Source organism: Xenopus laevis, chromosome 3S (assembly GCF_017654675.1).
Source record: "Xenopus laevis strain J_2021 chromosome 3S, Xenopus_laevis_v10.1, whole genome shotgun sequence".
In the NCBI taxonomy this organism is placed as follows: domain Eukaryota; kingdom Metazoa; phylum Chordata; class Amphibia; order Anura; family Pipidae; genus Xenopus; species Xenopus laevis.
The window spans coordinates 11289717-11302036 of record NC_054376.1 but is presented as its reverse complement, the minus strand read 5'-3'; the positions used below and the strand labels follow the sequence as shown (position 1 = coordinate 11302036).

At 45.5% G+C, this 12320-nt stretch overlaps 1 protein-coding gene across 1 annotated transcript; it reads right to left on the bottom strand.

Annotated features, from left to right (window-relative positions):
* Nucleotides 1-5073: 5073 nt before the first annotated feature.
* Nucleotides 5074-11927, bottom strand: ckap4.S (cytoskeleton-associated protein 4 S homeolog). Its single transcript, NM_001112880.1, has 2 exons — nt 11566-11927; nt 5074-6484 (listed from the first exon to the last, which is right to left on the bottom strand). Exons 1-2 carry the CDS (start codon nt 11887-11889, stop codon nt 5156-5158), a joined length of 1653 nt encoding a protein of 550 aa, NP_001106351.1. The 5' UTR covers nt 11890-11927; the 3' UTR covers nt 5074-5155.
* Nucleotides 11928-12320: the final 393 nt, after the last annotated feature.

The window sequence follows — 12320 nt, the reverse complement described above, 5'->3', positions numbered from 1 at the left end:
AGGGTTCTGCCGCTGCCTTGGGCTGAAAAACATTTGCATGTCTGACGTTACAGAGTGGCCAAAGTGCTTTGTCCTTGCAGGTGCGCTCGTGGCAGGATTACTGGCACCTCTGCCCCTGGAATGTTGATGAGTTCCTGAAGTGACATCACCCTTAAAAGCATTGTACAACATGTTTTGCAGGCTGGTTTGTAAATGCAGCATCCTTTCAGACTTGTGGTATGTTGGTAACATTTCTGCCACTTTATGCTTGTACCGAGGGTCTAGTAGAGTCGCGACCCAGTACAGGTCCTTCTCCTTAAGCCTCTTGATACGGGGGTCCTTCAACAGGCATGACAGCATGAAAGACCCCATTCTCACAAGGTTGGATGCAGAGGTATCCATCTCCGCTTCCTCGTTATCAAGGACTGCATCATCCACGGTCTCCTCCCCCCAGCCACGTACAAGACCAGGGGTCCCCAAAAGGTCACCACCAGCCCCCTGGGAAGCCTGCTCCTGTTGGTCCTCCTCCTCCACAAAGCCACCTTCCTCCTCTGACTCCACTTCTGACACCTCTCCCTGCGTTGCAGCAGGTGCCTGGGTTCGTTCTGGTGATTCCGACCAGAAATCCTGCTCCTCGTCACGCTGGTCTACAGCCTCATCTGTCACTCGTCGCACGGCACGCTCCAGGAAGAAAGCAAAGGGTATTAGGTCGCTGATGGTGCCTTCGGTGCGACTGACCATATTTGTAACCTCTTCAAAAGGGCGCATGAGCCTGCAGGCATCGCGCATAAGCACCCAGTAACGGGGGAAAAAACTCCCCAGCTCTGCAGATCCAGTCCTACCACCCAGTTCAAACAGGTATTCGTTGACGGCTCTTTGTTGTTGCAGCAGACGTTCCAACATGAGGAGCGTTGAATTCCAGCGAGTCTGGCTGTCGCAAATCAAACGCCTGACTGGCATGTTGTACCGCTGCTGAATGTCAGCAAGGCGTGCCATGGCTGTATAGGAACGTCTGAAATGGGCCGACACCTTCCTGGACTGCCTGAGAACGTCCTGGAATCCTGGGTACTTTGAGACAAAACGTTGTACTATTAAATTCAGAACATGTGCCATGCAGGGCACATGTGTTAAATTGCCCAGTCTCAGTGCTGCCAACAGATTGCTTCCATTGTCACACACCACTTTTCCGATCTTCAGTTGGTGTGGGGTCAGCCACCGATCGGCCTGTGACTGCAGAGATGACAGGAGTACAGATCCGGTATGGTTTTTGCTTTCCAGGCACGTCATCCCCAAGACAGCATGACAACGGCGTACCTGGCACGTCGAATAGCCTAGGGGGAGCTGGGGGTGCACAGGTGTGGAGGAGGACCCAGCAGCAGAGGACGAAGAAGAGGAAGAAGACGAGGTAGAGAGCGAAGGAGGAGTAGAGGTGGTGGCAGAACCGCGTGCAATCCGTGGCGGTGACACCAACTCCACTGTCGTTGTTGAGCCACACATTTCCTGCTTCCCAGCCATGACCAAGTTCACCCAGTGGGCAGTGTAGGTGACATACCTGCCCTGACCATGCTTGGAGGACCATGCGTCAGTAGTCATATGGACCTTTGGCCCAACACTAAGTGACAGAGATGCGGTGACTTGGCTCTGCACATGGTGGTACAGGTGTGGTATTCCCTTTTTTGAAAAAAAATTGCGGCTGGGTACCTTCCACTGCGGTGTCCCAATTGCTACAAATTTGCGGAAGGCCTCAGAGTCCACCAGCTGGTATGGTAAAAGCTGGCGGGCTAAGAGTGCAGACAAGCCAGCTGTCAGACGCCGGGCAAGGGGGTGACTCGCAGACATTGGCTTCTTACGCTCAAACATGGCCCTCACAGAAACTTGGCTGGGGGCAGATGACTGGGAATGGGAACTGGTGGTCAAGGTGGAAGGCGGAGTGGAGGGTGGTTCAGACGGGTCAAGGACAGCAGAGGTAGAGCAGTAAGATGCTGGACCAGAAGGAGGGTGGCTTTTAGTTTGCCTGTTGCCTTTGAGGTGTTGCTCCCAAAGTGCTTTGTGCTTGCCGTTCATGTGCCTTCGCATAGAAGTTGTACCTATGTGGCTGTTGGGCTTCCCAAGACTCAGTTTCTGACTGCACTCATTGCAAATTACAACGCTTTTGTCAGAGGCACACACATTAAAAAAATCCCACACTGCTGACCTTTTTGAGGCTGGCAATCTGGGGGTAAAAGTAGAAGTCGGCGGCGTTGGCGGCAATGGCGGGTGCGTTGGCCGGCTGACCACAGGTGCCGATACATGTTGTTGCCCTACTGTTCCCTGCGAGCTGTCCTCCCTGCTTCTTCTAAGTCTTATTCTCCTCCTGCCTCTCTGACTCTCCGTCTCTCCATCTGAACTATCCTCCTCTTGCTCTCTTCTACTGGGCACCCACAAAACATCAATCTCCTCATCATCATTCTCCTCAGATGCATCAATTTCTTCTAACAGCTCACAGAAGGAAGCAGCAGCGGGGACCTCCTCGTCATCACTCATTATGTCCATCTCTGTTGTGTTCTCTGCCAGAATTAAATCTGGTGTAACGTCCTCATCTCCTTCATCTTCTTCTGCCAATAATGGTTGCGCATCACTCAGTTCAAGAAACTCATGTGAAAATAACTCCTCTGACTCCAGTGAAGAAGGGGCGCCGGTGGTGGAGGAAGTGTTACGTGGGGTGCCCATAGCAGTGGAGGATGAGGATGTTGTGGTAAAGTTAGAAACGGTAGAGGATGGGGTGTGCTGTGTAAGCCAGTCAACTACCTCTTCAGCATTTTGGGAGTTCAGGGTCATTGCCTTTTTAAAACTGGGCAATTTCCTAGGGCCACAGGATAGCATAGCAGCACGGCCCCTAGTGCCTCTGCGTGGCGGCCTGCCTTTGCCTGGCATTATTTTTAAAACAAAAACAACAACAACTAAGGTGGTGTTTCTGGAGACGGTATTATTATTGATATTTAGACAGAATGTGAACAAGCTCACAGAGCTAGATGGGAGTTGTTTGAAAATGAAGAAGAAGAAGAACACACTGGGCAAACAAGGCCTACAAGGTCAACGTATACAGTACTACAGCAGTGGATACGGAATATATTATTGCTGCCTGAAAAACGTCACTCGGGTGGTGTTTCTGGAGACGGTATTATTATTGATATTTAGACAGAATGTGAACAAGCTCACACAGCTAAGTGGCAGTGGTTTGAAAATGAAGAACACACTGGGCAAATAATGCCTACAAGGTCAACGTATACACTACAGCAGTGGTGGATACGGAATATATTATTGCTGCCTGAAAAACGTCACTCGGGTGGTGTTTCTGGAGACGGTATTATTATTGATATTTAGACAGAATGTGAACAAGCTCACACAGCTAGATGGCAGTGGTTTGAAAATGAAGAACACACTGGGCAAATAATGCCTACAAGGTCAACGTATACACTACAGCAGTGGTGGATACGGAATATATTATTGCTGCTTGAAAAACGTCACTCAGGTGGTGTTTCTGGAGACGGTATTATTATTGATATTTAGACAGAATGTGAACAAGCTCACACAGCTAAGTGGCAGTGGTTTGAAAATGAAGAACACACTGGGCAAATAATGCCTACAAGGTCAACGTATACACTACAGCAGTGGTGGATACGGAATATATTATTGCTGCTTGAAAAACGTCACTCGGGTGGTGTTTCTGGAGACGGTATTATTATTGATATTTAGACAGAATGTGAACAAGCTCACACAGCTAAGTGGCAGTGGTTTGAAAATGAAGAACACACTGGGCAAATAATGCCTACAAGGTCAACGTATACACTACAGCAGTGGTGGATACGGAATATATTATTGCTGCTTGAAAAACGTCACTCAGGTGGTGTTTCTGGAGACGGTATTATTATTGATATTTAGACAGAATGTGAACAAGCTCACACAGCTAAGTGGCAGTGGTTTGAAAATGAAGAACACACTGGGCAAATAATGCCTACAAGGTCAACGTATACACTACAGCAGTGGTGGATACGGAATATATTATTGCTGCTTGAAAAACGTCACTCAGGTGGTGTTTCTGGAGACGGTATTATTATTGATATTTAGACAGAATGTGAACAAGCTCACACAGCTAAGTGGCAGTGGTTTGAAAATGAAGAACACACTGGGCAAATAATGCCTACAAGGTCAACGTATACACTACAGCAGTGGTGGATACGGAATATATTATTGCTGCTTGAAAAACGTCACTCAGGTGGTGTTTCTGGAGACGGTATTATTATTGATATTTAGACAGAATGTGAACAAGCTCACACAGCTAGATGGCCACTGGGCAAATAATGCCTGCAAGTGCACTACTATTGTTGCACTACTATGAAGAACAGCAAACAGCACTGGACACCTTAAAGAACAGTAAGATAAAGTAAAATAAAAAAAAAAATTATATGTATATTAAAAAAAAAAAATATTCTCGGGTTGGTGCTGCTGAACTACTAGGAGCAGCACAGTAGCACACCAGTCCCACTCCCCAACACTGCTAGACTAATAGGCAGAATGAAAAAACGCTGCAGGGCTTCAGTTTATATATGGAAGGGGAGTGGTCCAGGGGGTGTGGGGGTGGTCCAGGAGGGAGAGCTTCCTGATTGGCTGCCATGTATCTGCTGGTCTGGGGTGAGAGGTCAAAAAAAAGCGCCAGGTAAGGCGAACCCAAAATGGCGAACGTCGCGCGACGTTCGCGAACTTGCGGTGGACGCGAACAGCCGATGTTCGCGCGAACAAGTTCGCCGGCGAACAGTCCGCGACATCCCTAACTGACAGACTCCCCCCTCCCCCTTATGCCATTGCTACTGCCAGAGACCAATGTGCACTTTGTTTTCTGCAGTTAAAAAATCCAATTGTAGGTTTTTAAGCACCAAGGAGGGCATGTGTCTGTCTCTTCCAGCAGATTTACCTCCAGCTTTATATATGTTGCATCTGTCCATCTGTATTTCAGTTCACCCATATGTCCATAATAAAATATTTCACATTAGTTCTATAAAAGCATCTTGATAAGGTAATTCAAAATGTTTCATGTCCAAATCATTACAACAACTGTAACATTCAAAAAAAAAACCAAACATTTTATTGAACACAAATGCAAAAACAACCTACACAATGTAATGTACGCCCAGAATATTTATACAGTCTCTTGTATTTGTTCTAATTTCACCATGATCGTCTCAGTGCTTTGCTTTAGAACCTCAAGGGAATCCTTCAAAGATTCCAACTCATTTTGGTTGCTCTCTATTTTGACTGAATAAGCCACCAAACTATCCACTGCAGTCCTCAACATCTTCAAGTCTGTCTCCAATTTGGCCACAGAAGCGTTCAACTCCTCAGCATTGAGCTTTTGAACGGATAATGCTATGTTATTTATGTTTTCTTCAATTCTACTTCGCCACTGGTCATACTCTTGTTTCAAACCTCCGAGCTCATCCTTGTGAGCTTCGAGGACACTGGTAACCTCACTTTGGAGTTTCTCAACGTCAGTGAAGTCTTTTGGGAGGTCAGCCACTGTTGACTTCAAGGTAGCAACCTCTTCTCTTAATGTTTTTAGGTTTTCCTCCAAGTTGGGTAGCTTGTCAGTTGTAGCATCTCCTGAGGACGTCAGCTGTACAGCCACCAGAGTATCCTCAGCACGTCCCAACCTCTGGCTGTATTCTTTTAAAGAGTTTTTTAGAGTATCTAGCCCTTCAAACTGTACGGCTGCCTGGGAATTTAATACATTCACAGTGTGCTCAATTGGCCTTAACTTTGATTCCATGCTGTCGGTATTGCTTTCAAACTCTTTCAGCAAATCGTCCTTGGTGGCTTCAAACTGACTTTTGACTTCAGAAAAAGTGGAAGCCAGTTGCTCCAAATTTTGACTCAGTGCCTCAAGTTCACTGGAGTCTGAGCGCTTTGCCTTTAATTCTTCAACCATTGCCAGCTGAGCATCTACATTTCTCTTTAGGTCACTGTGTTGGTCTCTGAGAAGTTGAATTTCGTTGGTGTTGGCTGTAATGGAATCCAAATTTTGGGCATTGCTCATCAACCACTGGACAGACTCTCCGTTAGATACAGCAGATGACTGCAGCTCGGAAGTGGCGAGTTTTAAATTCTCGAGTTCACTCTGAATTGAATTCAATTCAGCCAAGGATGCCAGTTTATCCTTTAAGATGTTGATTTCCTCCTGGCTTGTTTTCTGCACCTCGATGACTTCCTGGATGCCGTCGTTGAGGGAATTGTTGAGCTCTGTGAATTTCTCTTTAACGGTGTTTTCAAAGTGGATTGAATCGGCCTCCCTTTGCTCCTTTACAACCTGAATGTCGCTGGAGAATTCTTTTTGAAATTTTTTCAGGATGGCCCCAATCTGATCCAAATCCTTTTCGCTTTTTCTAAGGGAGGATTCGTGGGATTGCTGCTTTTCCTGAATATCTTTGGAGATAAATTCCAGGCGGCTGACTGTGTTTTCCAGTCCTTTAGCCTGAAAGATAAAATGAAACCATTTTAAAACATTGTTTCTAAGAATTCACTTGCAATTTACAGTACTTAAAGGGGAACTCCAACCAAATACAACTTTTTGAAAAATTAATAAAAACATTAATTCTAAGCAACTTTCCAATATACTATCTTTAAAAATAACAAATAAATCATTGGAAATGTGTAATTTTAATTGAAAGCACTTTATGATTTTCATTCCCCTCCACTGTTTTTTCTACCAACATGGAATTTTGTATCAGTTGTCAGTTATTCTCTAGCCATTTCCCGCAATGCCTTGCATGTTCTATAATTAACAGAGACTTGTAGGAAATGAGAATAGCAGAAGTATGCAAAGCATTGTGGGAACTGAAGTCTTGGCTGGAGAAAAACTGGTACATTGTGGATAGCAGGGATCAACCACCAAGGTATCATTGCTAATTTCACAGGTATATTCACCAAAAATCACAGAATGTTTAAATGCATTTAATCATCATATATTGATCCAGTGTAACTGTCAAATATTGCCCAGGTGTTTCCAAAGATGCTTACCTATCTGCTGGGCGTTTATGTGCACAGATGGGCCAAAAGGTACGGTGCCCAAAGGCACTCAATGTCAACAAGTGCCTATTGTTTGCCACCTACTTGTTTGCCACTACTCACCAGCTCAACACCACCAGACCTCCTCCTAGTGCAGATAAGAACATTTTTTTTTTTTAATTGCACCACCCTCCTCTTCCCCAGTTTCTCCTAAGGCGCATGTCTATGCTGCCTATCCCTTCTTCCATCCCTGCTTATTTGCCATGTTAAAAGTGTTTAGTATGGTCCAGTCCTAAGCAACCATAGTCTAAGGTTGATTGGCCACAAACTCTCTTATAATGCCTGCAGTGTTACAACTCCCTCCCTTAAACATTAATTAAACACAATAAGATTATTTTGGCTCCAGTGAGGATTAATTATATCTTAGTTGGGCTCTAGTACAATCTACTGTTATTTGCCTAGCAGAACAGGGAGTACTCTGATGTCACGGAGCATGGACAGCCCAACATGACGGTAAGCAGGTCCGGACTGGGATTCACAGTAGGCCCTGGCATTTCAAGTACACAGAGGCCCAAGCAGCTCCCCACCAGCCCAAAAAATAGTGACTGTCTATGGCAACTTACAGCAGCCCCTCTGCCATTTGCCAGAACCCACAGATTGCCAGTATGGGCCTGACTGTAAAGGCAGAGACACACAGGAAGATTCAGGGAGACTTAGTCGCCCAACGACTAATTGCCTCTTCTTTGGGCAACTAATCCCCGAAAAGCCTTCCCATCGGCTGGAATCTAACTCACTGGCGGGATGGTACTCAGAGCGATTTGTTTTCCGAAGTTGCCCGAAGGAGGGGGCAGGCAATATATGATTGACAACTGAAATCTTTAAATGCATTTATTACAAGTATGGATGTTTTAATGAAAAAAAGAATTTGGGTTTTGTGTCTAGGACTTTTATTATACAGCTTTTTTATGTCTGGGTGACAGGTCTGCTTTAAACATTAATTAAACACAATAAGATTATTTTGGCTCCAGTGAGGATTAATTATATCTTAGTTGGGATCTAGTACAAGCTACTGTTATTTGCCTAGCAGAACAGGGAGTACTCTGATGTCACAGACACACATGGGAAGATTCGGGGAGATTTAGTTGCCCGGCGACTAATCCCCTCTTCTTCGGCTAGAATCTAAATCACTGGCGGGATGGCACTCAGAGCACTTTGTTTCCGAAGTCGCCCGAAGTTTCCTCGTCAGGCAACTTCGGGTAAATTAATTAAATCACTGAGTGCCATCATGCCGGTGATTTAGATTCTAGCCAACTGGATGCCATAAGGCAATATGACCTCTTCAAGTATTTTGATGTATTGAAACTGATCCATGAACCCTGGTATGTGATAAATAGGCCCAATGCCACAGTATAAGAAACACCCCCATATCAAGATACTTGTGCCACCAGCTTCACAGGTTAGTGATGTCAGACTGCTATTATGCTGAACACAACGGTATATACATGGACTTAGTTTTAGTAAATGATCTCTTCTAGCTATTTTCCACACCTCCAAGCATATGTTTAAGAGAATGTATCACTCGTCCGCCGACTAGGTTTGAAACAGAATGCTGCCGAGTAGGAAGTATTTTTAGCCAAGAGGATACAAATGTGTTCTAAATAAAGAAGCAAGTGCCATTCCTTTGCAGCCTGCAATTGTTACTACATAACATACTGACATAACCCCTCTATATAACTGCCATCATTTTACTGCACACACTCATTTGGACACCGGGCTGTATTCTGGCCATCAAGGTCAACTCTGTTGGGCCCAATAATTCAACCAAGACTTAAGGCTCCCATACACAGGCCGATAAAAGCTGCCAACAGACCAGGTCGGCAGCTTATTGCCCCGTGTGTGGGGCCATCCGACGGGATATCTGGCCAAAAGTCGGGTAGATGGCAATAAGACAGGGTAAGATCCCGTTGGATTATGGCTGCATCTGTTCGTTGATGCTGTCCTGCGATCCGACCATGCCTATGGCCTCCTTTCTGATTCGATAGTTGGGCCCTAGGGTCCATGATCGGATCAGTCCAATATTGCCCATCTTAATATGGGCATATTGGGGAGAGATCCACTCGTTTGGCAACAAGTTTGGTCTCATGTACGTCTGACTTTAAGCTCCATGTTTTAGAACAGAGATCTTGAGACTTTTTAGGATCAAGCCCTTCTTTGAAGTCAAACATTCGATCATGATAAGGTGCAAAGTATTGGAAAACATTGTAGTGACCAGTTGTGTAATTATAGAAAGCAGACCCAGGCAGGGGGGGCTGTTAGACTGCAGGGTCTGCTTCCTCTAAAGTTACATGGAAACCCCCGCCCAGCTGCTCTCTTACCTTCAGCCAGGGAGTGGGGATAAAGGTGACCAGGAGACTCCGACCCGGGATATGTGGAAAGGCCATAGCTGGGGTCCTAGTGCGATATAATTCTAGTGGTGACATGCTGTCCAGAACGCATCTAACACCAGGAACATAACTACAGAGGAAGCAGACCCTGCGGCTGCACTGGGGCCCAGGAGATTTAGGGGCCCGCAATAACCTAATTCATACACAATTTCAAAAAATATTTGTAAAACAGGTCAACTTGGAGGCCTGAAAAATAATTTGCTGTGGGGCCCCGTAATATCTTGTTACACCACTGTCTCTTGTCTCCCACTTGCAGCATAACCCGATGGCAGTGCTAGAGAATATACAGAGTGGAGTTGTTAGTGGAGGGGTCTGTGAGTGAGTGACTAGGGGGCCCCAAATTCACATGCAGGCCCATTGCAATAAGATATCTGGCTTCAAACAGCTGACTGCTAGCTGACAGCTGGCTGCACTGCTGGTTCTGACTAATGAAACAATGTAGCAGAGGCCAGCTGTCACATGGAATCAGGGCTTCCCCGAGCAGAATTGTGGCGACTTGCAAAACATGCAAAATCATGGGCCACCTTGTGTCTGTCGTAGGTCACACGAGACCCCACCTTGTCCACCCCTGTTCTGTGTCGGCCTCCTCTATAGTGACCGCACCAATACCAATGTAAGGAAAACAATGTCTCCCAGGCTCCACCCCCTTCTTCATCATTCTATTGGAATGCTTCATTGAACAATTGAATGAATGAACCCAGAAGTCAGTTCTCCTGCAGGTCTGTGATTTAGTCATTTTGCTACCTTCTTTCAGGAGTCAGAACCAGCAGGGAGTGGAAACATTTTGAGACTCACACACATCTCAGCACTAAGAACTGGGCTACGGTTTATGCTTGGGTGAGTGCTACTGAATTAATTACATTTAGCATATAGCTCTTGGTTAGTACTGGCAGTATATGTAGTTATAGCAGCAAGTAGACTTGCCTACCTACTTATATAAGGGGAACTATAGCAAAAATGAAAATTTAATATACGCTTCAGCATACAGAAATACAAAAAAAACTTTCGAAATACAATAAATTAAAAATTCTGCATTGCTTCTGAAAAAATCAAGTTTATCTTTGCTATTCCTCTTTGGCCAGGGCCATTCCTGCCATGAGGCAAGGTGAGCACCTTGCCTCAGGCAGCAGGGAACGGCCAGTTACAAGGGGTGGCAAAAAGCCGCCTCCTGTAACTTTAAGAGCCGAATTTCCGGTTTTTAAACCGGAAATTCGGCTCTGCTAGTGCAAAAAGCGCAGTACACGCTCAGACGTCAGCAGCCCACGGATCGCCCCTGCTCTCGGCATCTGATTCTCTTCATTCTGTCTTCACTCAGAAGTTGGGTGTCAGATGAATGATCCAATATATCTTATAGGGGGACTCTGTTTGCCTTGAAAATGTATTAGAGCTCACTCTATTAAACTCAAAAGACATCATGTCTCTCTACATGCAGGATTTGTGCAAAGGGCAGTTATTTTGTTTGTACCGGAATCAGTTATTTGAGTGAGCTCTGATTCATCTTCTAGGAAAGGAAGCTCCCTTAAAAGATATATTGGATCTAACTGTCAATGAATATCTGACACCCAACTGCTGCATGAAGACAGAATGAAGAGAAACAGATGCCGAGAGAGGAATAGTGATCATAAACTTGATTATTTCAGAAACAGTACAGAATTTTTAAATGATTGTATTTAGAAAATTTCTTATTTCTGAATGCTGAGTTTTCATTTGCACAGTAGGTCCCCTTTCACCTCACTTAAACAAGAGGAGGGTGTAAAAAGTTAGACACAAGCAGGGATAATTCCTTCAATCCAATCTATGCTTCTTGCATTGCTCACTTTCATTTAGCAAAGTTACAGAGATTGTTGTAGAACTAGAATTAGGACTCTTACACACGGGCGGTTTTTGCCTGCGCTCCCCTGTGTTGTGCTTTCTAAAGTTCAGCCGCAGGGGAAAAGGCCCGTGTGTAAGGGCCCTAACCCATAACAGCAATAGGAGACGAGTGTTAAAGCAGATAGGAAGCTGTAAATGCAATCGGATACAATGTATCACAGTTAACTGTATTCTCACCAAGCTGGTGACTGAACTTTATTTTCACTCTTTGAGAAAAATCTCTTTCTCTTACCTGTTTCTGCAAAGCGGCCACGGTCTCAGCCAGGTCGGCTTTCTGCTGGGAGATGTGCCTGAGGTTGCTGCCGATTTGCGCCAGTTCATCCTGCAGGTTGTACACTACCCAACCAGTGCAGGCGCAAACCCCAATGAGACCTACATAGAAGAGAAAGGTGAAAAGTTTCCAAACTGCCCCAGAGCTTGTCTTTTGGGAGGAGGAGGAGGACGAGGAAGAGCCCCCCTTGTTGGACTTTGACTTCTTTTCCCCTTCATTATTGGCAGCTTGGGAGTTGGAGTCTGCATTAGCCCCTTTATTCCTCTGCCTGGCACCCCCAGACATGATAATAGGCAGTTAGTGATGATTGTGCAAAGCTTTGCTGAAGATGAATGAGCAGTGCAATGGAGCTACTGGGACTACTGTACACATCATCAACCAAAAAAGGGCTGTGGGGAGGCTGCACCAAAAAGTGAAGGTTGTGCCCCTGTGCAAACACACCCAGCCTGACTCCTCCTGCTCAATACTGTTCAATACTAGTGCTGGTGAGACTGCTCGAGAGACTGCCACGCACACACTCACTTTCCCACCCCCGGCGGCTCACACAGGATTCTTGGCTGAAGGCTCACTGTGTATTGTGGGGGTGTGGGCCGGAGACGTGCAAACGACTGGAAAGGGGAGAGAAGGGAATTGCATTTTTTTTTTGTTTACCTTGATTGTTGAAAAACTTGCTGAACCCTGTAGATTTCAGGAGAAAGCACGACGGATAAAAAAAA

Bases quoted from the DNA above. Each gene is read 5' to 3' on its own strand.
- ckap4.S (NM_001112880.1), bottom strand. From the start codon at position 11,889: ATGTCTGGGGGTGCCAGGCAGAGGAATAAAGGGGCTAATGCAGACTCC. The intron at 6,485-11,565 runs GTAAGAGAAAGA...TTTATCTTTCAG, and splicing joins TGGCCGCTTTGCAGAAACAG to GCTAAAGGACTGGAAAACAC.